The following is a 25,808-nucleotide window of genomic DNA, read 5'->3' as shown; positions in this document are numbered from 1 at the left end:
GGCTCACATTAATGACAATATTAGCACATAGCCATTAACACCAAAAATAGAAAACCGGGCAGTAAAAATGGCCTTAGCACACAGAAAAAAAAAAAAAGCAAGAGCATGGTAATGCCAGTTTTTACCATAGCTTAGTAAAAGGATCCTATAGATCAGTGTTCTTCAACCGGTGCCGGTCCACAGAAATTTTCTGCTGGTCCACAGGGCCAGCATGTCCATTGGCCTGGAGCCACAGAAATATCAAGTAGCACGCATTTGACTCCTTCACACTCACACGCTGAGCATCTTTCTTCACATGCATTCAGGGATTGGGGTCACCTCCCCCGTGGTCTGCCATTCTTTGGGCATTCCCTGGTCCAGCATGCTTTTCTCTCTGCCCCCCATTCATGATCCTGCATAATCCCTCTCAAATACCCAACTTCTCCCCCATCCTACCTTCTCTATCTCAGCCACGTTCCGCCCTGCCGGACACAGGAAATTGCATTAGGGGGGCGGGACGCTGGTGTAAGAAAGCTCTTGGGTGAACTCTTACCAGCGCGTGTCCCCCGTGCACGCCCTCCTCCTACTCGACCCTCACGCCTCCTTCTTGTGCACCATGCTGAACGCCGGCCGCTGCCTCTCCTGCCTCTTCCAGTTGCTGTAGAGCTGCTGCACATCCCGCGCTCTGCGCCCGACAGGGTTGGTGGAATGGTCTTAGTCAAGATATTCTCAGGAAAGTATCAAGATGCGATTATGCTTCGGAAGCAATTAATGGGGCAGTTGTTGGAATTGATCTGGGCATCACAAACTCCTGTGTTGCAGTTATGGAGGGCAAGCAAGCAAAGGTATTGGAAAACTCTGAAGGTGCTAGAACAACCCCCTCAGTTGTAGCTTTTTCAGGTGATGGTGAACGATTGGTAGGAATGCCAGCTAAATGCCAGTCAGTAACTAACCCCAAAAACACATTGTATGCCACCTAAGAGACTGATTGGACAATGCTATGATGATCCGGAAGTACAGAAAGATGTTAAAACAACTTGGATAGGAGGAGTTTGAAAGAATGAGGGGGAACTGCTGGACTAGGACTTGGGGTTTGGACTTTGAGAGAAATACAGTGGTACCTATGTTTATGAGCATAATCCGTTCCAGGATCATGCTCGTAATCCAAAACGCTCCTCTATCAAAGTTCCCCATAGGCCTTAATGCCAACTCAGAAGATTCGTTCCACAACCAAAGTTTGCAATGGTGGCCCAGGTGTGAGTACCTGCCTGCGGGTGCTGCAGCGCTTCCAAAGTGGTGGCTTCCTTCCCTCGGGTCCCCGTGCGGCTGCCCTCCCGCTTCGGCCATTGCCTCTGCCGTCCGTCAGCGCCTCCCGGTTCCCGATCCAAGCCGGCCGCCATCCTGAATGAGCATGCGTTCGGCCTCACCTCTCCTCTCCTCTCCTCTCCTCAGTCAGCTGCTGCCCTGAATGAATGTTGAAAAGCATACAGTGTGCTTTGTATATTTTAATTGTTTGGTTAACCATTATGTGTTGTTAATACGATTATATTGTGTGTATGTACATATGAAAAAGGGATGAAAAAATGGTATTACAATTAGTACTATTATGGGGGTGGGGTCTGGGGTGGAGATGGGCACGACTTAGCCCAGTGTTCAACTGCTGGTCCGCGGATCGGTGCTGGGCCACATAATAATTATTTTATTTCCACCGGTCCATAGGTGTCGAAAGGTTGAAGAACACTGCTATAAATATTTGATTTTAACTATGTTATTTCTCCCTTTTTGGTGTAGGTTCTTTCCTCTCCTTTATAATTTTGGCGTTCTTTTCTGTTTTTAATTAGTATATTAATTTTATTCTATTTTCATTCATTTCCACATGTTTTCCGCTCTGTTGTACACTGTATTAAGAGAAGTATATTGCACACTAAATAAACCATAAATCATAAGACAAGGCCAGACTGAGAGTGGTTCTTCCTCTGTCACAAAGCCCTGCATTTCTCTTGGTTTGTTTGTTTGGATGACAGGAGAGAACTTTTATGGAATTTTCTAAAAACCTCGAGTTGGAAAACAGGAAAGGAGTCACAGTGGTAAGGGTTAGTCCCAGTGGTGAATCTCATTAGTCACACAGAGAACCTCAAGCGTATGTTGTTGTTTTTTTTGTAGGCCTGGACTCACGCTGGCATTTTGCTGAAACACAAGTACAGTTTCCTGGTGGGCTGTGCTTCCATCACCGACGTCATAGCACAGGTAATGATGCCCCCATTCAACTGGTTTGGACAGCAGCATTCACAATTAAGTCACACCCATTTAAACAGAGATGTAAAGTCTTCTTTCTTATGAACAGTCCTTCTTTGCAAGCTGTATAACTACAGGCTTTATTTACTAAGGGATGTTGCCATAACCACAACATGACAAATCAAACTAACAGGCCCTCAGCACAGTGATGGATAGGGCTGTATCCTATATAATAAAACCCTAAGCGCGCATGCGCACTTAGGGTTTTGTGTTCTCTGCCGCCGTGTTTTCTGATCTGTGGCCGGATTCTATTTTAGAACCCAGCGGCAGGGAACACTCGGGCCACTCCCTTCCTCCCACCCTCACTCACCAACTGCTGCTGCTCGAGGAAGCGCAGGCAAGCTCTCTCCCTGCCGGGATGAGCCGGGACCCCTGAGAGACGAGCGCCTGCAGGAGGAGGCCCCTGCCGCCGCCCGCCAACACCTTCACAGTCTCCTGAGCCGCATCCTCACCACCCCGATTGCCGACCGCGGTGGACGCAGCTGCGCTCAGGGTGAAATTGCCCAGGGTGAAACTTGCCGCACACTCTCTGGCTTCCGATGCCTTCAGGCTTCTGGCACATGCAGGCATGTCAACGGTGGTGGCGAAGGAGGGTGTTGTGTGATGCAGGCAGGGATTGGAAAGGATAAGGGAGCCGGCGAGAAGCAAACATGCTGCTGCACAGACAAGTGGGGTGGGGGGAGGGGAGGAAAATGCTGCTGCTGCTGCACAGGGAAATGGAGGGGGGAGGAAGGAAAATGCTGCTGCTGCACAGGGAAATGGAGGAGAAGGGAATGTAGGAATGCTGCTGCTGCTGCATAGGGAAGTGGGGGGAGGAGGGAAATGCTGCTGCTGCACAAGGAAGGGTGGGAGGGAAATGCTGCTGCACAGGGAAGTGGGGTGGGGAGGAGAGAGAAATGCTGTTGCTGCACAGGGAAATTGAGGGGGAGGGAATGTAGGAATGCTGCTGCATAGGGAAGTGAGGGAGGAGGGAAATGCTGCTGCTGCACAGGGAAGGCTGGGAGGGAAATGCTGCTGCTGCTGCTGCTGCACAGGAAAATGGAGGGGGGAGGGAGGGAAATGCTTCTGCTGCACAGGGAAATGGAGGGGGAGGGAATGTAGGAATGCTGCTGCATAGGGAAGTGAGGGAGGAGGGAAATGCTGCTGCTGCACAGGGAAGGGTGGGAGGGAAATACTGCTGCTGCATAGGGAAGTGGGGTTGGGGGAGGGAATGCTGCTGCAGCACAGGGAAATGGAGGGGGAGGGAATATAGGAATGCAGCTGTTGCTGCAGAGGAAAGTGGGGGAGGAGGGAAATGCTGATGCACAGGAAAGGGTGGGAGGGAAATGCTGCTGCTGCACATGGAAGTTGGGATGGGGGAGAGGGAAAGGGGGCCAGGGTACAAACTTGCTTTGCTTTGGGGGTGGGGGTGTGCAGGGGCATGGAGCAATCTTGGTTTGCTTTGGGGGGGGAGACAGAATGGGGCCACGGAGAAAAACAAAGAAAGGCAGAGAGAGACAGAAAGACAGGCAGGCAGCGCACCAGAACGAAAGACAGCGAGAGGGAGAGAGACAGAAAGAAAGGAAGAAAGAGACAGGGGCAGGGAGAGAGACAGAAAGAAAGAAAGACAGACAGACATATATTCTAGCACTCGTTAATGTAACGGGCTTAAACACTAGTTTATGTATAATCTAGACAAGTTACAGCTAAGGACTTCCCATTATAAGAGGCCTTATTACTATTACATACGACTTTAATAATTAATCATAACTACAGCTGAATTTATGGAAAATGAACAACTGATAGGATGACTTGAGCCCAACCAGTTGCATATCTGTTGAATAGTAATTGTTTCTCTAATTGGCTTAAGGGGCCTTTTACTAAACTGCATAAATAGGGCAATTTATCAATGTGTACTACTGTTAAGACAGGTTATTTTATTACAAGTCGTGCTATTTTAGTATGACTTTCCTATGACGAGAGGCTAAAGCGGCTAGGGCTCTTCAGCTTGGAGAAGAGACGGCTCAGAGGTGATATGATAGAGGTCTATAAAATTCTGAGTGGAGTGGAAAGGGTAGATGTGAATCCCTTGTTCACTCTTTCCAAAAATACTAGGACTAGGTGGCATGCGATGAAGCTACTAAGCAGTACATTTAAAACAAAGTGGAGAAAATATTTCTTCACACAACGTGTGGAATTTGTTGCCAGAGAATGTAGCAAAAGCAGTTAGCTTAGCGGGGTTTAAAAAAGGTTTGGATAATTTCCTAAAAGAGAAGTCCATAGGCCATTATTAAGATGGTTTGGGGAAATCCACTGCTTATTCCTAGGATAAGCAGCATAAACCCTGTTTTAGTACTTGAGATCTGGCTAGGTACTTGGAACCTGGGATGGCCACTGTTGGAAACAGGATACTGGGCTTGATGGACCTTCAGTCTGTCCCACTATGGCAATTCTCATTTTCTTGTGTCTCATTGCATAAAATGGACCCTGTGCTAAAATAGCACGACGTGGTAAAATACCCGTTTTAACAGTAGCCCACTGTGATACCATGAGCGAGGGGTGCCCCAAAAATACACAAACAGACTGCATTGTAAGCATACAGCAAAAATTATTTATTAACTCAAAACCCTGAGGCCTGTTACGGTCAGGAACAACAAAAAAAGAGACAGTTTCTTAACACAGAGAGAAAAATCTGGAGGCAGGCCTTTAGCTGCCATACCCCAAACGCAGCCTGTAAAGTCTCTCTTTCTCATTCTCTGGGATGCAAGGTCTGGTCCTAGCCAGACCTCAAACAGGGCTTCCATTTGTTCAATAGAAAAAGGTTGGCTTACTTCACTCAAGCAGAGTAACTAGATGCACATAACCAAAGCATACTGGGAATCACTTCTTCCTTCCCCGGACCTCCTTAAATCAACTCTGGCCCTTCCTTTTATACTTCCTGGCAGCTGTTTTCCTGACTCCATCTCTCTTGTGTCACTTCCCCTTGGGAAGAGCTTTGGAAATTAAGGTGGCTCTGACTGAGGGAATGTCTAGCAGAGGGAGTTGTAGTGTCCTATAGACTCCCAAATTAATAAATTCCCCCCTGAATGCTTCTTAGCATGCACTGGTCTTTTTAATATATTTTTGAGAGGATGCATGGCATAAGCAGAGAATGGGTATAGAAGCATTATCCAGCTCTGGTTAGCGTGCGCTAACTGGATAACACAGACTTAATGCGGGAACACTTAGGGGCAAATTCTGTAAAGGACGTCTAAAGGTTAGGCATCGTTTAGACGTCCAGCAGCACAACGCTGAGCGCGATTCTATTAAGCATAAACGCACAATAGAGAATCGCGCTCAGTGAATGTAAAAGTGTCTATATAATTAGGCGTGCTTTATAGAATCGCCTTTTAGGCGACGCATACACGTCTTCACAACGTCTATAATGTTATCGCATTTTAGCATTATGACATCATTAGAATGACGATTGTATGCTGTTTTTTTACATTAAAATTGAAAGATACTTGCTTCAAATGCATTTAAACATCTCTATCAAATCTCCCCTCTCCTGCCTTTCCTACAAAATATACATATTGAGATCATTACAGGCTCTGGTAAGTCCCAGAGGTTGCTTTTTTTATGCTACATTGTGGGCTCCTTTTACGAAGGCGCATTAGCGGGTTTAACGCGTGCGACTTTTCATCACGCGCTATCCCCCGCGCTAGCCGAAAAACTACCGCCTGCTTAAAAGGAGGCGGTAGCGGCTAGCGCGTCCGGCGGTTTAGCGTGCTATTATACGCGTTAAACCGCTAACGCGCCTTCATAAAAGGAGCCCTATGAGTTTCAAAAGCACAACTTGGTATTTTATATTCTACATGTATAAACATGAGTAGCAGACTTCGAACTAGGCACGGCGCCCGCCTATTTCCGATGTCCTTCACTACAAGGCATTTTTTTATTTAATTTTTTTTTTTTTCCCTTCCCCTTCCTTGTGTTTTTATCCCTTTTATGTTTTTTTTCCTAGTTAGACTACTGTAACTTTCTTCCCCTCTTTCCCTTCCCTATCATGTTTGTCACCAAGCCTCAACTTTTAAGAATATCCACTATAAACTTTGATTTTTTAAATTTTGCCCTAATAATATGTGTTTCTTAAAATGTTGTTGTATTTTAATTGTTTTAACATAATTTGTTTCTTAAAATGTTGTCTTACAAATTGTCTAAAAAACTGTATGTTTCCCTGCACTGTGCTTTTATATTGTTCATCGCTTAGAATGTTTTAAATAGGCGATTCATCAAATAAAAATGAACTTGAACTTGAACTTGAACCTTGCGGTTTAGTTTTTTGAGTACACATTCTTAATCCCCACAGCAGCAGTCTTGTATACGTTTTTGTTACACCACAATAAGTTTATTTAGGTATTTAGGTCTTGATATACCGCTTTTATAAACAAAGCGGTTTCCAAAGTATTAAAAAGTTTTTAAAAAATATAAAATAGAGGAAACATGCTCACAATTACGGTGCGGACATAACATGATACAAATGGGCAGATGGGGAGGGTACATTGGTTAAAATAAAAGAAAGGGGAGTTATAATACAAAAGGAATTGAGGGGATCTTTAATGTAAAGCCTGATGTCTGGGGTTTTTGAATAAGGAAAGCTAGGTATAGATCTCAAAAGCATCTCTAAAAAGAAATGTTTTGAGATTAGGCTCTCAGGTCTAATAGTTCATTTGGGCAGCGGTTTACTTTTTGTCTATTATGTACTTGATTGACCCACCACACTTTTTTTGACTGACCATTATATGGTTTTCTTTTTTTTTACATTTTTATATAAATATCTATTTTTTAAAATATAATTTTATACATTCCTTTACTATATGGCTTTTATTACATCATACATTTATACACTTATTTGCCCTATTAATTTCAGTTTTTGCCCTTCTCATTCTAATGGATCCCATGGGTTCTCACAAACAGAACTCATTGATTCTTTATAATGGATTGCTCCCCATCAGTCTTTGTCTTTTTAATCTGAGTCTTTTTAATTTGTGTTTATATCAATTGTATCGGTCCATAATATTTTCGTTTTAAGGGTTTTTTGGAAGGTTTTATAGTCTTTTTTATTATTCAGAAAATAAAATTTTTTAAATAGTTTTCTATCGCTTCACACATATATATGTCCCTTTGTCCTCAAGAAATCTTCCGTACATTATTGTGCTTCACACGGTTCATCATAAAATGAACACCTCGGTACATATGCAAGTCTAGTGTTCCCTTTTGCTCATATTAGTACGCATACAATGTTTTCAGAGTACTGTATATGGTTTGTCACTCACAATCACTTCTCTTCTCACGTACCGCTCCTTTACCTTATGGACTTTCTCACGGTGTAACATAACACCAGCTTTATTTTTGAGCATATCCCACTAGGCCTGGCTCTAGTATTTCAAGATCACCCATCACTATGGTACTCTTTAGTACTTGGCATCAACACCACATGATCACATATTACAGTTTGCTATAACACCTTGCACAATAAATTCACACCATTCATGTTCACCTCAATCCATTAGTGTATCATGCTTTAATTGTCACCATAAGCACCCTTGGTTAATAACATACAGTTCTTACACTCTTGAATTTAGTAACACCATTATATTTGACAATAGGACCCCCGAGGAAGATGTGTTAATCGAAACACGAACCATGTCAGGTCCCTGTTTTTAAACAAAAGTGGACCACTTTAAAACAATATTTTATTGGTAAAATAAGGTTCCTGCATCAAGTACATCAGTCTTGCAGTCTCTTTTTTTGGGTGTGGGGGTTCATCATTAAATCTATCCCCATACCCATTGAATGCAAGTATATCTCCTAATTGGCTAGATGTGCCTGGAGGAGAAGGTTGAGAAGTGCTGGTCTAGAAAGAAGGTAATGTCACATTTTGTTGATAATGCTAGTGATGGATCTCTTTTAAGCAAGCTCAGTGGTGTCTCTGTTGTACAATGGAGGAGGAGGAGGCCCCAGAACATGCCTTTCACATCTGGTCTCTTTTTTCTTCCCCCCTCCCCCCTCTTGTCTTTCAGGTGGTGTTTGTGGCCATTCTGCTTCACAGCCACTTGGAGTGCATGGAGCCACTGCTGATCCCTATCCTCTCCTTGTACATGGGGGCCCTCGTGCGCTGTACCACCTTATTCCTGGGTTACTACAAGAACATACATGACATCATTCCTGATCATAGTGGCCCTGAGCTTGGGGTATGTCTGACTGCACCAGCTCCGATAAAACTCGGTGCCCCATGTGTTTTAAGGAAGAAGGGGTTTGCCTACCTTAAAGGAAAACTGTTGGGAGCTTTTTCCCTTGTTTGTCCCTTCATGAGCACCATATATTGATCTACCCTATGTCCTGTGTGTTTGTCATAACTTAGATTGTAGGATAGATACATATGTAATTCCAAATTGCTGCTAAAGTACATCAGTTATTGATTGTTATCCCATTCATTTATATCAGTGGTCTCAAACCTGCAGCCCGGGGACCACATGTGGCCCGCCAGGTACAATTTTGAGGCCCTCGATATGTTTATCATAATCACAAAAGTAAAATAAAACAGTTTCTTGATCATATGTCTCTTTAGCTATAAATTACAATATTATTATTAAGACTTAGCCAAAAGGAAAGATTAATAAATATAAAGAGTTTTACCTCATGCAAAATTGTAATTTCTTTAATAAGACAAATCCAAAATGCGGCCCTACAAAGGGTTTGAGTTTGAGACCACTGGTTTATATGCAGATCTGCCTGAACCTTCTCTCTGACACAGTCTGCACCCAAATTTGCATACTCAGTTTGGGGTGACCAATACAGAATCCAGGGGAAATGTGTGTTAATAGTAGAAGCTGGATTTGAACCCAGGCCAGCTGGTTCCCAGCACGTTATTGTTCTCTACACTGGACTTTATGGAGTGGCTGTACTTGCTACAATAACAGCCCCATAAATTGTGCCTCTCACATCAGTACAACCAGCAGCTGTCTATGCGTCAATGGATTGCTTCGCTATGAAGGTCTGACCATGGCGGAGCGGACTGCTCAGTCTAGCAAGAATAATCCTGCAGCTCTGCTTTTACTTTTTTTCAAAAGGACTCTTGTTTGTCTGTCTTACTTCAGGGAGATGCTACCGTGAAAAAGATGCTGAGTTTCTGGTGGCCTTTGGCTCTCATTCTAGCAACTCAGCGGATCAGCAGACCTATCGTCAATCTCTTTGTGTCGCGGGACCTGGGTGGTAGCACTGCAGCCACAGAGGTATGACATTTCTCAGAAGTAAAAGTTTATAGCTGAGGGGAACACACCATTCAATGCTTGGCTTATCCTTTGATTATATAAAGATTCAAGACAAGAAACTGGTACAGACATCTAGCAGTTCCTTTTTCCTGGGGTCAGCAGATGCTAAGTTTGAGGGTTGCCAACTGGCTCCAAGTTTTCAGGACAGGTTGATCCGGCCCTGGTTTTACCCCATTGCCTACAAGGGCTTGTAGTTTTATTTCTCAGGGAAAATAAAAATTACAAATCCCTGCATACAATGGGATAAATCCAAAACTGTCAAAGAGATGCCAAGTCACCCAGTTCCAGGATGGAGGTTTTAGGACATTTCTGGATTTGTGACTACTCCATTCTTGTGCATTATGGGACTTGCAGTATTGATGTCAGTGGGCAGGATCAAGTGCTATAAATCTCACAGTGCCGTCGGATGCAGCTTCAAAACCAGGACTGGCTAAAAGTCTCCAGCCTAGAACTGTCACTTGGCATTTCTGCAGTTGACCATCCTACTGCAGAGTCATTCAGATGCAGTATGTACCCTACAGTTGCATCATATCATCATACACTTCAGGGCTGAAAGTGAGCCTGAGCTTAAGGGTGTGCTTCAGCTATAATGAGCAGGCTGTTTTAAGTTTCTTCAGTGAAGACCTCTGTTGACCTTTGTAGGCACACTTTGCTTGCAAGAGCTTCTTGTGTCTGGGATGCATCCTACAGGCTGAAGCTTTCTGGCTGTTTTTCAGCTGAGTGATTACAGGTTTCCTTATGTGGCCTTTACAGGAGTTCATAACTCTGAGGAGAAAAGGGTGAGCCCAAAAGAGTGGGCCAGAGCAGAGAAAGGAGAGGAAGACGGGATATGGAGGGGAGGGTAGGAAAGAAAAGAGAAGGGTGTGCTTCTTAAAGACAAGTGTAAATCATATTTACACATCTACAGCCACACACTCAAATGAAGATTTACTGCATGAGGAAATATCAATGAAGCCAGCAATGCTTACCTTGGAAAGGGGTAGACAGTGGGATGGTATAATTACTATTTACAAATCCTTGAAAGAGTAACATTGACCACTTAGACAATATATTTACATTTGGTAACAGGGAAAAGACAAGAGGGTATCATTAGGAGCTACAAAAAAGGCCAGCTTAATTTATCTATTTATTTAATTTTAGTGTGAGGATGATTCTGGAATTTTCTACAGGCAGTGTCTCTGTATTTTTAAGAGTTCTTGAGATTGATATGTTAGTGTATTATAGAACTAAGCTACTGTGGCATTCTTAAGAAGGATATACTCACTGGATGCCAGCCTTTGCCTGCTCTAAAAATGGATGCAGTTTCTTGTAGCATCTGATCTCAGTTGATTTCTTGGATCATAATCAGCATTCTCTTTGGAATCCCTTCAAGATCAAAACAAAAGATTTCCACAGCTCCCATACAATAGCATTTTGTGATAATTCTCACAAGGGTTTGATAGGAAGCAAGATGTCCTAATAAAGAATCCAGGAACAGCAATATAGGGAAGGGCAGTGAGTGACTCTTCACAGCCAAGATGATCACTCTTCTAAATTTGTTTCAGAGCTGCCAAGTTACCCAATTCCAGGAGGGGAGATTTTAAACTAACTATGGACTTTTGACAATCCCACCCTGATGTACGAGCGGGACCTGCATTATCAAATTTCAGTGGGTTGAATCAGAATTACAGCTTCAACACTGCATTGGGATGTAAGTTCAAAAACAGGACTGGCCAAAAAGTCTCCCTCCTGGAACTGGGTAACTTGGTAGGTCTGTGGTACATCACTGGCAGTAGTTTTTTTGTTTGTTTATTTCCCAGTCCTGACATAGTATGGCTGTGTTGCTCAGAATTAGAGGTTTTCTCCCTTGCTGCATAACCTTCCATGAGTTCATCGCACTGTAACTCTGCTGTTTGACTTAGAAGGATCATTTGGGATCAGTCCCCCCCCCGCCCCACTCCCCCCCAAAAAAAGAAAAAATAATCTTATGTTCCTTAAATTGAGGCTCCTAAGTTTAGGAAGACTTTTAGGAAAACTTTCAGCCACATTTAAGGACCTAAAGTTTTGACTGAAAATTCTCCAACACTGAGGGACCTTATAATAAAAGGCCAGAATTAGGCCTGCACTTTGGTCCTCTTTTACAAAGGTGCACTAAGCGTTTTAGCATGGATTTAGTACGCGCTAAATCAACGCATGCGCTAACACATCCATAGGATAACATGCACACATTAGCGTTTAGTGCACGCTAATATTTATCGCACGCTAAAAAGCATAGCGCACCTTTGTAAAAGAGGGGGGGGGGTTTGTGTTCCCAGAGTTAGGAACCTAAGAAAAATTAAAAAATTATATTGAATCAGGTTGGGCAGACTGGATAGACCGTTCGGGTCTTTATTTGCTGTCATCTACTATGTTACTATGTTATGAGAGATGTTCTATAATAGGCACCTAGAGGGTGCAATCGGACGATTCAGTACGGCTGTTTCATCGTGGAATGTTTCATCGCATCCGCGTTTAAACAGCCGTGCTGAACAGTGGTGTAGTAAGGGTTGGAGATGCCTGGGGCGGCGGTGCTCCACCCCCCCCCCCATGCCCTCCTCTCTGCCTCCCCTCCACTCCTTCCACACACCCACCCCCGCCATACTCGCACCCTCCCATACCTCTAAATCTTTGCCTGCGCAAGCAGCTTTTATGGCCTGCTGCTCACACTGGTATTCTTTCTGACATCAGTTCCTGGCCCTGCGACCCGGAAGTAATTTCAGAGAGAGCTAGGCTGGCACAAGCAGCAGACTAAAATAGTTGCTCATGCTATCGAAGATTTTTAAAGAGGTACGGGGGGAGGCGGGGAGGGAGGGCATGAATGTGGTGTGCGGGGGCGGAGAGGTCATGGTGCCCCCACCAAGACAGCACCTGGGGCACCCCCCCTTATTACGTCACTGATGCTGAATCTTCCCATAGGGAACCGTGGGGAAAAAGATCCAATAAGGCCTTCATATCTCCTGCTTAAAAAACTGCAAAACATCACACACACAAACACACACCAAAATGAGGTGATTGAGGCCCCTTCTGCAAAACGGGAACTCCATATGGTGGGTGTAGTTTGGGGGTTGTAGGGGCTTTGCCCCCCCCTACATGAGGCAATTGAGGCCCAGCAGCTTTCCTTACCCTGTGCCCCGCCCTCCGATTCTACAATTCATCGATGCCAATTCAGCCGCCAGATTCCGCCCCCAGAACAACTTGTTTTCAGTTCAGCAGCACAATAATAAGGTTCTTGTATCCCACTAAATCCCAACAAAAGAAAGTTCAGCGTGCTTAACAAAAAAAAAAGAATAAATAGCCAGTTAAGTGCTGCTGGAAATTAGTGGTTAGCCCCAAACAGGTGATTTAACTGGCCAGAAGCCATTTCTGGCCAGTTAAATCATTCTATTTACCCCACTGTGTATACCTGCCTAATATTTAGACATTCACACTTAACACCAGCCATAAACCCAGTGTACGTGTCAGGTCTTTGGGCAGCAGATGCCCATGTAATTTGCAGCATTCCATAGATGATGTGCATAATCGGAGCCCTACGAATTTCCCGCCCATGCTCCACCCCTATGGACACTCCTCTTTTTTAAAATTCTCTTTATATAAATTAAACAATATTTGCAGAATAGAGCTTAAGCAACTTGGTAGCATTTATATGCTTAAGTATGCACATATAATAATAATAATCATAATCAGTTTATATACCACAAGGCCGTAAAGTTCTATGCGGTTTACGATAGTTTAAAAAAAACCAAAAAAAAAATAAAAGAAGTTGAATAGAACTAAAAAACTTAAAAGCCAATAATTAGAGACACTAAAATGAGAAAAATAGTGCATAATAAAATTTTTACGAATTAGCTGCTTAAATACTTCGAAAACAGATATGTTTTTAGATGTCTCCTAAATTCTCCATAAGTGTCAGTAAGCAAAAGCAATTGTTCTACATCCTTACCCCATAACGCTGCTTGATATGAAAAAAGATTTAGATGATGTTTTTTAAGTTGACATCCTCTAACAGGCAGAAAAACAAAATTCAGATGTGAGTTTCTCTTATGGCTGTTGGTTGCAAAAGAGAAAAGCTCAATTATATATTTGGGAGCTAAACCAAACAAACTAAACTAAACCTTAAGTTTGTATACCGCATCATCTCCACAGAAGTAGAGCTCGACACAATTTACAAGAATCCTATATAATAAAAGGCTAACTTGCGCATGCGCACTCCTATTTGTGTGCTTCCATGATCAGTAGTTCCGTGGCCGCATGAGTGCGCATGCGCGAATCCCCAGCACTTCCCTACGCTCGCCGGAAGGACTGGACTATACGAGTCCCCAGCACAAGCGTGTGGCCGACCCAGGATCGTGGGAGGATGCGCCGCAAAAGTGCTGCAAACTACTGGAGGGGGAGGGACATACCGGTTCTGCACATACCGGCACAAACCTCCCTCCAGCGTTGGCAGCCGCAGCACGCTAAACAGGCTGCTTCGGGCTTTCTACTGCAGTTGAGTCCCTCTAACGCGTCACTGATGACGTCATCAATGACGCGACAGAGGGACTCAACGGCAGAAGAAAGCCGCGAAGCAGCCTGTTTAGCGTGCTGCGGCTGCCAACGCTGGAGGGAGGTTTGATATTAAAGTCATCTCGCTGAGAGAGAAGCGTCTGCCTTGGGTGCTTCAGGCAACAGCAGCGTTTACAATTCGCTGCTGTTGCTGGCTTCAGGCCTTCCTCTCTGGCCGGTCCTGCCTACTTCCTGTTTTCATGAAGACAGGACCGGCCAGAGAGAAAGACCTGAAGCCAGCAACAGCAATGAATTGTGAATGCTGCTGCTGACCAATGAAGTAGTTAAATGAGGAAAGGGAGCAGAGGGGGAGAGAATGGCTTGGAGGGAAGGAGGAAGGTATGCCAGACCAAGGGAAAAGGAAGGAGGAGATGGAGAGAGGCCATATGGAACAGAGAGAGAGAGGGCGGACACTGGATGGAAAGAGAAGAGAGGGGCAAGACAGAGGGTGAACAGTAGATGGAAGGGGTAGAGAGAGGGAGACACACCGAATGGAAGTGTGGAGGACAGGAGGAGCAGACGTTGGAAGGAAGTGGGGAGGAGAAAGAAAAAAGGCCACATGCAGGATTGAGGAAAGAGGATAGAGTTAGAAATAAAGATAGACAGACAGGGGGCCAGGGAAAGACACAGACAGAAAGAATGACAGCGTCCAAGGAGAGAGAGACAAATTAAAACAAAACAGACAGACAGACATCTACTCTAGCACCCGTTAATGTAACGGGCTAAAACACTAGTTGATATAGAAAGGAACTACAATGGAAAGTAGTAGGACTTAGTAAAGAGAAGTTTAGAGGGACTTAGTATATCGAAGCGGGAGGGGTCATTACATTTTAGAGAAAAGCCAAGTTTTCAAATGTTTTCGGAAGAGTTGGAGGGAGGTCAGGCTCCGAAGCGGGGCAGTAAAGCTGTTCCAGAGTTCGGTGATCCTGAAGAAGAGGGAAGTCCCTAGCCTTAAAACAGAAGCAACCAAACTCAAACTTCACCCGCGCCTCCACTGGCAGCCAATGCAGTACTCGATAGGAGGGTGTTACATGATCGTATTTCTTCAACCTAAAAATCAGCCTGACTGCCGCATTTTGTACTATTCGCAGTCGTTGCATAGGGCTGGTTTCAGTAAATGGCACTCAAAATTTGGCACTGAAAAAAATCGACACTTAATAATATTCTGTAACGGGCTTTTTCAGATCAGCGCCCTTTATAAAGTAGCGTGTAGCACCGTGATCCGCAATCAGCTTTGGACATGAGGCGAGATGTAAACCCCAGTGCGCAAGTTGAGCAAAGATTCCCCAAATTCTATAGCATTGCAAGCAATTTAAGGGAACACCCTTGACCCAACCATTCCCATCCCGTGGCTTTGTTCCCAATTCAGATCCGCATGGAAACACTTAGGTGCTATTCTGTAAATGTGCACAAAAGTGCACTTTCTCATGAATCTCTCATTTCTATCCCATTTCGGTGCCTTGCATCCATTAGAATACATTTCCACACTAAAAATTTGGCACAGAAGTGGCACCCAATGTTCAATGCCATATGTAGAATTTCCCCGATATTTTTCTCATATTCTAAAAATAACACACACACAAATCTTAGTTCATAGACTTGCTCCATTTGTGCTTACATAGTGCTGAAAATCAGTGCTAAGCTCCTAATGTATTTAGCCCACCTTAATTTTGCCTCTGTAGCAACCACCCTTTTAGGATCCTAATGAACCCGCTCCTACTTAATTTCCCAACTTGCAAATCAGGACTCTGAACACTTTGAAAACTGACTCCATAATGTTTTTCAAGGCAGTGTTCTCAAGCTGCTCCTGGAATATACCTTAGCCCTCTTGATCTTCGCTCCAGCCCTCAAGGGTTACCAAATATCCAGATTTCCTTTTGAGGACATGTCCGGGGGTCCGGACAGCTTTTCAAAACCCGGCACTTTCTCCTGGTTTTGAAAAGCTTCTGTCAAATTGCCGTCAGGCAGGAGGGCATCCACGTATGCACGGATGCCACGTGATGATGTCACATATGCATGCATGTCATCGTGCCTCATCCATGCTTGCACGGATGCACTCCTGCCCGATAAGAGCAGGCTGCGGGGGGTGGGGCTAAGGCAGGATTGGAGGCGGGACTGGGGGGTGATGGGGCGGGGATGGGTGAAACTGGGAGGGCATAGGGGCGGGTATAGGGGGTCTGGATTTTCCAAACGGAAAATCAGGTAACCATATGCCAATAGGTCAGGTTTTCAAGATATCCCTAATGAATATGCATAAGAGAGTTTTGCATGCCCTCTACCTCTATTATATGTAGATCTCTTTCATGCATATTCATTAGGGATTTCCTGAAAACCTAATTTGTCAGAGGCTCTCAAGGAATGGGAGCAAAGATCAAGGCCTTAAGCCAGTCAGGTTTTCAGGATATCCAGAATGCAATGAAGGACATGAATGCAAGTATCTCATGCATATTCACTGTGGCTATTCTAAAAACCAGGCTGTTTTAGGCACTTAAGAAACACTGTTTCAGGATAGAACAGATTGCAGTTAATATTAGAAAAACCTTCCAGCTGCACTGTGATGTAATAAGAGTGTTTCTTCCTTTGTTGCAGGCTGTAGCAATCCTGACAGCTACCTATCCTGTGGGGCACATGCCTTATGGCTGGTTAACGGAAATCCGAGCCATCTACCCTGCTTTTGACAAGGTGACCTCTCTTGACACACTGATGATAGCAAGCTGTTTCCATTGTTTTCCTGCAGTTTTATTTATTTCTGCCCAAACAATGGGAAGAAGATTAAGAGGCACAGAGCATTGTTTTCTAAGTAATTATCCCATTGACACAAAATGGGGGAAAAAACTTGAGTAAATAGCTCCCATTTGTCAGTGCTTATTTTCCGTCCTTTTCTTGTTTTGTTGTCCTACATGAGGATGCATTTAGGGCAGGCCTGGTTGTTCATTGATTGTGCTGCTGCAAAGCCAATGGCATAGCTACAGGTGGGTCTGGGTAAGCACAGGCCCACCCAGCAGTGATGCTTCTCTGATGTAACTGGAGGGGTTCCCCATACGCCACAAGCTGAAGTCTGCTGGCATCTCTCCTTCCTCTCCCCTGCTGGAGTTCCACCCACAGCCCCCATACCTTTTAAAGCCTTCATTTCTTTGCTACAGCTCGTGCCAGGCCCGAGCCTTCCCTCTGACACAAGGATCTGTTTCCACATAGGTGGGACCAAGCCAGAGAGATGGCTCGAGGCTTTAAAAAGTGCCGAGGGACAGGGGGAGAGCCAAGAGAAGCCCAGTTCCCCGGGAAGGACAGATACTAGGTGGTAGATGAGATTCTCGTGTCCACCTATTTTGAGCTTAGGCCCACCCAAAATTGGGTGTCTGACTGTGCCCCTGTCCAAGCAGAGGGACATAGCTTCAGTTCCCAGCTCATATTTTCTGTCCCTTCCCTGAATCAGGTGAGGATGCTATGGAGGCAGGATTCACAGCCCTCGAAGTGAGAGTGGTATTAGTCGTTGTACAGTGGCAGTGCTTTGAAACTGACTTTAAGGCTCATAAGTGCAGGGTTCTGGAAGGAGCTGTGGTATGTAGTCCTCAGCCTAGGGATAGTGACTGCAGGGGAAAGCAACAAGAAATAAACCCATCCTAATCAGCACCACTGTACCACACAGCAAAGAACATAAGAACATAAGCGTTGCCTCTGCCGGGTCAGACCAGGGGTCCATCGTGCCCGGCAGTCCGCTCCCGCGGCGGCCCCCCAGGTCCATGACCTGAAAGTGTTCCCTACCTAACCTAAAATATCCATACCCTATTCGCTCAATGTCCTGTAAGGTAAACCTCTATCTGTACCCTGTTATTCCCTTTGCTTCCAGGAAATCATCCAGTCCCTTTTTGAACCCCAGAATTGTACTTCTTTTTTAAAATGGCAGCAGTTCTTGTTCAAAGGTGTTGCTTTCCTCGGCAGTCACTACCCCTGATGCAGCCTGTGGGTGAAACTTATCCATGTTGGGTCACTGATATTAATAAATCGGATTTTGGCCCTGTACTAAGGTGCGCTAACCGATTAGTGCGCACTAAACGCTAACGCATGCATGTTAGACTATGAACGTGTTAGCGTGCGATAATTCGATGAATTAGCGCAGCTTAGTAAAACAGGGGTTTTATGTTATTTGGACTAATTTACTTCTTTTATTTGAACTGGTCTGCTTTTTAGTTTTTGTGTTTGATTTGTGGCTTATTTGTGTTACTGACACAATACAGACTTTTTATAAGTTAAATATAAAAATACTCTGCATCCACAAAAACCCTATCTTCCCCCAATAGATGAAGATCAGAACCAGTACATTTCTCTATCAAAGTTACCATGCAAAAAAAATATTTCAGTTCTTATGTCTTCTAATAGCAACATAAATCTCTCCACTACCAGGCACATCGTGAAATAATACAAAACCTGAAAAAAACCTTCATTCTACATACATGTAGCAAACCTACCATACAACCATAGGACTAATTTTTATGATTCACACAGCAAAACTACAAATATTACACTGGGCCCCAGAACACCAATAACCAATTAGGTAAAACAGAACAAGTGGGACTGCTACAGATCTCTACTCAGAAACTACGGTAGTTGCAAACGGAAAACCGCACCTCAGACACACACAAAACACAGAACTTCACCAAATACAGAACAAGGGGTCAGAAATTAGGAATAGAAATATAAAGACAAAAATTGAATTGGAAAACCCAAGAAGTTTAACTCAGCATGTACCACACAACAAAGGAGAAATATAAGGGTTGGTGATTTAATTATAATAGCTTTCTGTACAAGTTATTCTTGGTGATTTAATATGAAAACTAATAAATATATAAATATTTTTTTAAAAGAGTTGCATATTGTTTTAAAATGAACACTACACAAAGTCATCTGTGATACACATTTCCCAAAGCAAACAAATTCCAGTTAGTAAATTCAAAATAAAACACTTTTTTCTATCTTTGTTGTCTGGGCATTTTAGCTTTTCAAGAAATTTGGTTCCAGATCCTCATTACTATTTATTTATTTAAAAAATTTCTATTTTGCACCATCTACCATTCTGGCCGGCTTACAGTTCACATCTATAATAAAAACACACAAATAAAATATATATCATCAAAATCATTGCACAACACTGAAGTACTCAACAATTCTAGCTCTTTGATATTATTCAAAATTAATTGTAAGCCTGCGTGGACAGAAAGAGGAGCATTTTTGATAGTGCGTCTAAGTCCGACTTTGGACGTATACCACGAGACATCCAGGTAAATATTTTAGCAGAACTCCCTTAGTGAGCCCTGCAAAACTCCTCCAAAACCTATTATACCCACCTGTCTACCACCCCAATAGCCCTTACGGCTGCAGGTTTCACCTATATGTCAGTATAGTAGGTTTTGGGGGAGTTTGGGTGGGCTCACACTTTCCACCATAAATGTGGGTAGAGTGGCTTATGGGCCTGGGTCCTCCTCTCTATGGCTCACTAGCCTACCCACCATGCTACTTAAGACACCTGTTTGCTGCTATACTGTTTTCCCATACCATGTGCTGCTATTCTAGAGACAGGTATGTACTGTTTCATTCACATTTTTAGGGGGGTGGGAGGGGGATAGTGACTACTGGGGGAGTGAGGGGGGGGTCATTATTTAATCCTTCCAGTGGTCATCTGGTAAGTTTTGGTACCTTTGTGGTACTTAAATGCTTCTAAACAGGTCTAACTCCGAATGTCTAAATGACGTCTTAAATGTCTTCAAAAATTCTTCCTGCCACAGCCGGGAGATCCCGGCAGCCATTTTGCGATTGGAACCAGCAGAGGGAGGATTCCGTGCTCCTGTCCATGCTTATTCTGTTGCAAAATGGCTGCAGGGATCTTAGGCAGCTGTCCTGTGAGGCTGCTGCAGGAAGTCTCGGCAGCCATTGCAAATGGAGCAGTAGTACGGAGCAGGAACAAATGGAGTTCATAGAATTCCTATGAGTGTAAAAGCTTTAACCACCATGGTCTGCGATAAAATATCCTAACACTGCTTCATAAAAGGGGGAATTAATTACTGTATTTAATTAGCCTTAATCAGCGCTGTTAATTGAAAATTGCAATTAAAAATCAAATCTTTAATCAGATAGTAGGCACCGAACTTGGTAGGCGCCTACAACTTTCAGGTACAGATCTAGTCCAAGGTGCCTACCAGAAAGTAGGTGTGGTTAGGGGCAGATTGTGGGCAGATCTTGGGCAGGTTTTGACTTGGGCGCACTCATTTAGGCTAATAAAACCCTGGCATAAATAGAGTGCACCTAGATGCCTAGTGGCACCTAAGATTGCTTTAGGCACTTCTCAGCACTAGGGCAGAATTAACCTATAGGCCAAATAGGCACATTCCTAGGGCCCGAAATGGTGAGGGGGGCCCGATGAAGGAAGGCATCAACATTGTTTTCTCCAAACAGCGATGGACCCCTCCCCATCAACGGAAAGTAAGATAAGCATGCAACGCGGGTAAGAAAGGCAACGGGAACTGTAATTGTGCAAGTGGTGCTGCTTGCCCAAAGCTTCCCTCTGACGCAGCTTCCTGTTTCCGCCTGGGCGCATAGTGGGGTGGGGCGGGTCAGGGGGGCCCAGTGTACTTGTGTGCCTAGGGGCCCTCGACGAATTAATCCTGTCCTGCTCAGCACCTACATGTTAGGCGCTGTGTAAAGGAATCAGAGCATAGGTAGCAGCAAAACACACTGGATTCAGTAAATTTCACTCAAAATTTTGCGCTGGGGAAAAAAAAAAACCAGCACTAAGCACAGTTTTGTAAACGACACTCACCGTTTATAAAATCACGCTTAGCGCTGATTCCTGCACCTAACTTTAGGTGCCAGATTTACGCCTGCCGAAACCTGATGTAAATGCTGACACCCGAGTTAGGAGCACTGAGGCCATATTCTAGAAGTACGCATGCAACTCTTCGAAACACCCTGACACACCTGTGGCCACACACCCTTTTGAGTGACGTGCTAGTAGAGTTAGATGCCATGACTTATAGCATAGCGCACGGCCAGATGCTTGTGCAAACTTTAATGAGTGCCTATTAGCATCCATAACTAGTTGCTAGCACCCAGTTATTAATAAATTGTAGTAGCAGTCAAGGGCCCTGGAAAGGATAGGCTGCTTAGATCCTTACCATAAAGGACTCAGACGACACACGGAATGCTGTTGCTTAAAAGTACAGATTTATTATAAAGTAAATGGCAGCATATTAAAAAGAGAGCAGATTAGCAAATTGACAGCATTCAAAGTGTGACAGAGCAGATATAATTCCACACCCTGCAGAAATGCAGAAAAATACCCTTATCTTACATGAATTGATATATTATTAGCCATTCATTATAATCTATTAGAAAGTTTCTGATAGGTTATTAGCATTATCATAAGTGATCAGTTGTTAGCCTGATTTGCCAGCATCATTAGCAAAATTAATTCCGTGGTTACAGATACATATAATTGGCTATATCCCTAATTGATGTGAAGGTCATTAACATCTGCGTATGTCCTTAAAGCAATTTTCCATTTACGTATGTCATTATCAGATTGGTTTGATGGCCAAAAACCACCTAAAATTATCTACCCCTGCTTGGGTCTTTTTCAGAGGTTATCTATGCATGACCTTCGCCCAATTCCAAGAACAGCCCCTATCCCGTCCTGCCAGGTGCTGTGGTTTAGCATACGTGCAGGTCAGCTCGTGTTCGTGAAGTTCCATGGACCAAGGCAACTGTAGTTCAAATGTTATCTGTGTTATCTGATGTCCAAAGAGGCTTTTATTCCATCTGTAGTGGGTAAATGTCAAAAAGACAATCTTGTCTCTTGTCACAGCAGTCCAAGCTTTGCATCCTGTGCATACGGTGCATAGGCCTCATGCCTGGCCTGCTGTCCATTGTTTTACCTTTGACCAGGGAATATAGTAAATACAGGAATCATTGCTGGAGGTCTTACACCTGCATTTCTGTCTCTGTCTTCCAGCAGGGCACCAGTATTATAATTTTCTTTCCATGCAGCAAACAGTGATCTGTGCTGTGTGGTAAGATCTATGCTGTGTGCTGTGTCTTACTTATCTCGATCAGCAGATGTTGAAGGAAATTGCCACATAAGGTACAGAAGCAGCATCTTTTTCCAGAGTTCTTGTAAAGATGAAGATATGCAGAAATCAAGCTTGGCCTATTTTTAAGTCCTGTAGTCATGTCCCAGGGGTCTTCAGGGAGGGAGGTCCAACAGGGATTCTTCTTCAGCCCTTTAATTAATTTGCATTCCCATCTTAGGCACGCACACAAATTTGGGTGTGCAGCTCTGGATGCCATATATAGAATCCAGGGTTAGCACTCTTCTGTAAGGACATGCATAAGTGGAATAGAGTGTAAATGGAAGAGGAGGTATTTGCATAGGCAGAACATGGGAGGGTCATGGGTAGGGCTGCTATCTTCATGCACAGCTTACTGAATACTGTAACTTACGAGCACCCTTGTTGCATGTAAGTACCCAAGGTAATGACAATAAGTAATTGTTAGTGCCTAATATAGGCTCTAAATAGGGGGGAGCATGAGATAGGTACAGATGGATGATCCCCTTGTCTGAAAAGTGCTCCAGTTTGCTTGTTATTACAGATGTCTGTGGCCCTCCCCTTAGTTAATCACTGTGGTGGCACTTACACAAAATTTGTAGAGCAATTTTGTGGTTGTCTGTGTCTGATGTTAATGATTCACCCCGAGTAGGCTTCTGGTTAAACAAGGTGAGGTTTCTCTGGATTACATCCAATCCAGCAGACAGTAGAGATGCTCTTCAGAGAGCATGATGGTACACAGTGGAGCTTTTCCTGTCAAACGGTGAGACATGTGAGCTGCTTTCAGTACCAGCTGCTTTATGAACCAGCACTAAAAAAAAAAAAAAGTGTGAAAAATAAACTGTTACATAAAGCTTCGCCTTCTCCCCTGAAGATCGTAGCATACTTGGTAACTAAAAACATCTGTTGGACACATCAATTTACTTAACAACATACATAATGTGTTCAGATGTTGGTCAATAAGTTTGTGTGCACACTACCCCTGGGAAAATTCTACCCCAAAATAGTTCCTTTATTTTTTTTTCTACCTACAATATTTTTTAAAAATATGCATAATTCTGATTTCTTGATATCAGTGAAAAGTATACAGTATAAATCACTACCTTTCAGTGAGTAAAATGAGGGAGAGAACACAGATGTTACTCAAAGATGCAGAATTTAGTGCAGAATTCCCCTAGGAGTACATTATAATGGCCACCCTGTCCCTTCCACCCTTGGGCCTCACTATTCTCTCTTTCCTCCACCTGTCAAGCCTGGCCCCTCTCTACTTTTTCACCACAGCTCAAGCTTTCTCATTCTCCTTCCCCCAGGCGTGATCTCTCTCCCTCACTCCTGGGCCTTACCATTCTCACTTTCCTCCACCTCTCTTGACTGAACCCCTCCACTGTTCTCTTAGTACTTATCTCCCTTCATTCTCTCCTTCTTCCCAGGCCTGATCCTTCCACTTCCATCTTCCCCACAAGACCTTATCCTATCTGCTCTCTGTTTATATTCCCAGCCTCTTTTCCCATTGGTATTGAATGAAGTTGCCCTTAAGCTAGTTGAGGCTGATAGTGTGGCCTGGTCAGTGAACACTGACTCTGATGCCATCTCTTGACCTATGTGGGCTGATATAAAAACATAAAAGTTGCCATACTGGGACAGACTGAACGTCCATCAAGCCTAGTATTCTCTTTTCCCAACAGTCACAAACACCTGGCAAGATCCCAAGGAGTATAAACAGATGCTTATTCTAGGAATAAGCAGTGGATTTTCCCAAGTCCATCGAAATAATGGCTTTTGGACTTAATATAAGAACATAAGAATTGCTGCTGCTGGGTCAGACCAGTGGTCCATCATGCCCAGCAGTCCGCTCCTGCGGTGGCCCGTAGGTCAAAGACCAGTGCCCTGACTGAGTCTAGCCTTACCTGCGTACTTTCCGGTTCAGCAGAAACTTGTCTAACTTTGTCTTGAATCCCTGGAGGGTGTTTTCCCTTATAACAGCCTCTGGAAGAGCGTTCCAGTTTTCCACCACTCTCTGGGTGAAGAAGAACTTCCTTACGTTTGTACGGAATCTAACCCCTTTCATCTTTAGAGAGTACCCTCTCGTTCTTCTTACCTTGGAGAGGATGAACAACCTGTCTTTATCTACTAAGTCTATTCCCTTCATTATCTTGAATGTTTCAATCATGTCCCCTCTCAGTCTCCTCTTTTCAAGGGAGAAGAGGCCCAGTTTCTCTAATCTCTCACTGTACGACAACTCCTTCTGTTTTAGAAAATTATCCAAGCCTGCTAAGCTTCCTGCTTTCATCAAATTTTCTGCCAATGAATTCCAGAGTTTAATTACACATTGAGTGAAGAAATATTTTCTCTAGTTTGTTTTAAATTTACTATTTAGTAACCATTTCATGCCCTATAGTACTAGTATTTTTGGAAAGAGTAAACCAGCGATTCATATCTACCCGTTCCACTCTGCTCAATATTTATTGACCTCTATTATATCTCCCCTGAGCCGTCTCTTCTCCAAGCTGAAGAGCCCTCATAGGGAAGTTGTTCCATCCCTTTTATCTTTTTTGTCATCCTCTGTTTGCTAACCCACCAAACCACAATGCACAAAAGGTTTAAAATTCTGTGTAGAAGGGTATTTCTACACTCCCAGGGGCAGTGTGCGTGGTGTGTACAGAATAATATTTAGGAATGAAGGCAAGCTATCTTTGGGAAGACCTATAAACCCACCCTGCGGAGAAGATTTAAAACCAGTTTGATGCACGTTCCCAAGGGGATTGCTCCAGTCTGTTTTGTTCAGTAATTGTCTGTTTATGCCTTTATAGCATCTGCTTCCATTACGTCTTTTGGCATAGCACAGGAGGGCTGGCACAGATACTAATAGTTTGATGTTTTGGGGTTTTGGTTGTTGTTGTTGTTTTTTTATTTTTTGGGGGGGGGTTATTTGAATGGCAGCATTAGGTGGCTGGGTTGCTAGATCTGCTCTCCTATATGTGCAGTTCAGTGTTGGCATAGCTCAAATTGCTATGGAGTTGATTCTGCCCTGGTGCTGCATCCTGTAGCCCTCTCTGGAGGCTGAACCTAGCAACACACAGAAAGTAAAGGTGGTTGTTGAAGGCAGCCTGGCAACCAGAACTAAAGCTGAATTAGGATCACTTCACATTGGCTAAGGCTATTGGAATTTCCAGGCACTATTTTCGGCCTTCGTGGCTCTGTGATAGTTCATAATAATCTAGGCTTTGCCCTCAAGTACTGTGAGGTCATAGAGCCCTGTCGGTAGCATGATTCTTTATTCCCTGGCACTCTTTATAGAACAGAAATAAGCTCAGGTTTTCTGACTGTGAAACAAACTCCCCAGAGGTTATCGTTACCTCGTCTAGAAGCAGGATGCCAGGATAAGAAGCAAAATTAAGCATCTTCTGAGCTTTGGTTGCTTCTTTTGCAGTGTTCGACTGCTCTATGACAAAAGATAGATGTTGACACACAATATATATTAATTTCTGTAAAGAAAACAGAAAAGGAACTTTTTTAATATATATAATCATGAGATAAGAAGTTATATAGAAAGGTTACATAAGAATCTCAGCAATCCTATAGTAGG

The 25,808-nt window shown here is 43.7% G+C and overlaps 1 protein-coding gene across 1 annotated transcript in view; it reads left to right on the top strand.

The window, feature by feature from the left end:
• ANKH (ANKH inorganic pyrophosphate transport regulator) overlaps positions 1-25,808 on the top strand; it is a 232,658-nt gene that overhangs the window by 163,735 nt on the left and 43,115 nt on the right. The window contains exons 4-7 of the mRNA XM_033929856.1: positions 2,143-2,226; positions 8,316-8,486; positions 9,393-9,527; positions 16,716-16,808. Of these exons, the coding sequence (XP_033785747.1) occupies positions 2,143-2,226; positions 8,316-8,486; positions 9,393-9,527; positions 16,716-16,808 (483 nt within the window). The remainder of the gene's footprint in view (positions 1-2,142; positions 2,227-8,315; positions 8,487-9,392; positions 9,528-16,715; positions 16,809-25,808) is intronic.

Source organism: Geotrypetes seraphini, chromosome 2 (genome assembly GCF_902459505.1).
Source record: "Geotrypetes seraphini chromosome 2, aGeoSer1.1, whole genome shotgun sequence".
NCBI classification, from domain to species: domain Eukaryota; kingdom Metazoa; phylum Chordata; class Amphibia; order Gymnophiona; family Dermophiidae; genus Geotrypetes; species Geotrypetes seraphini.
Note: the sequence above shows the minus strand (reverse complement) of the source record. Positions and strands in the feature narration are given on the sequence as shown.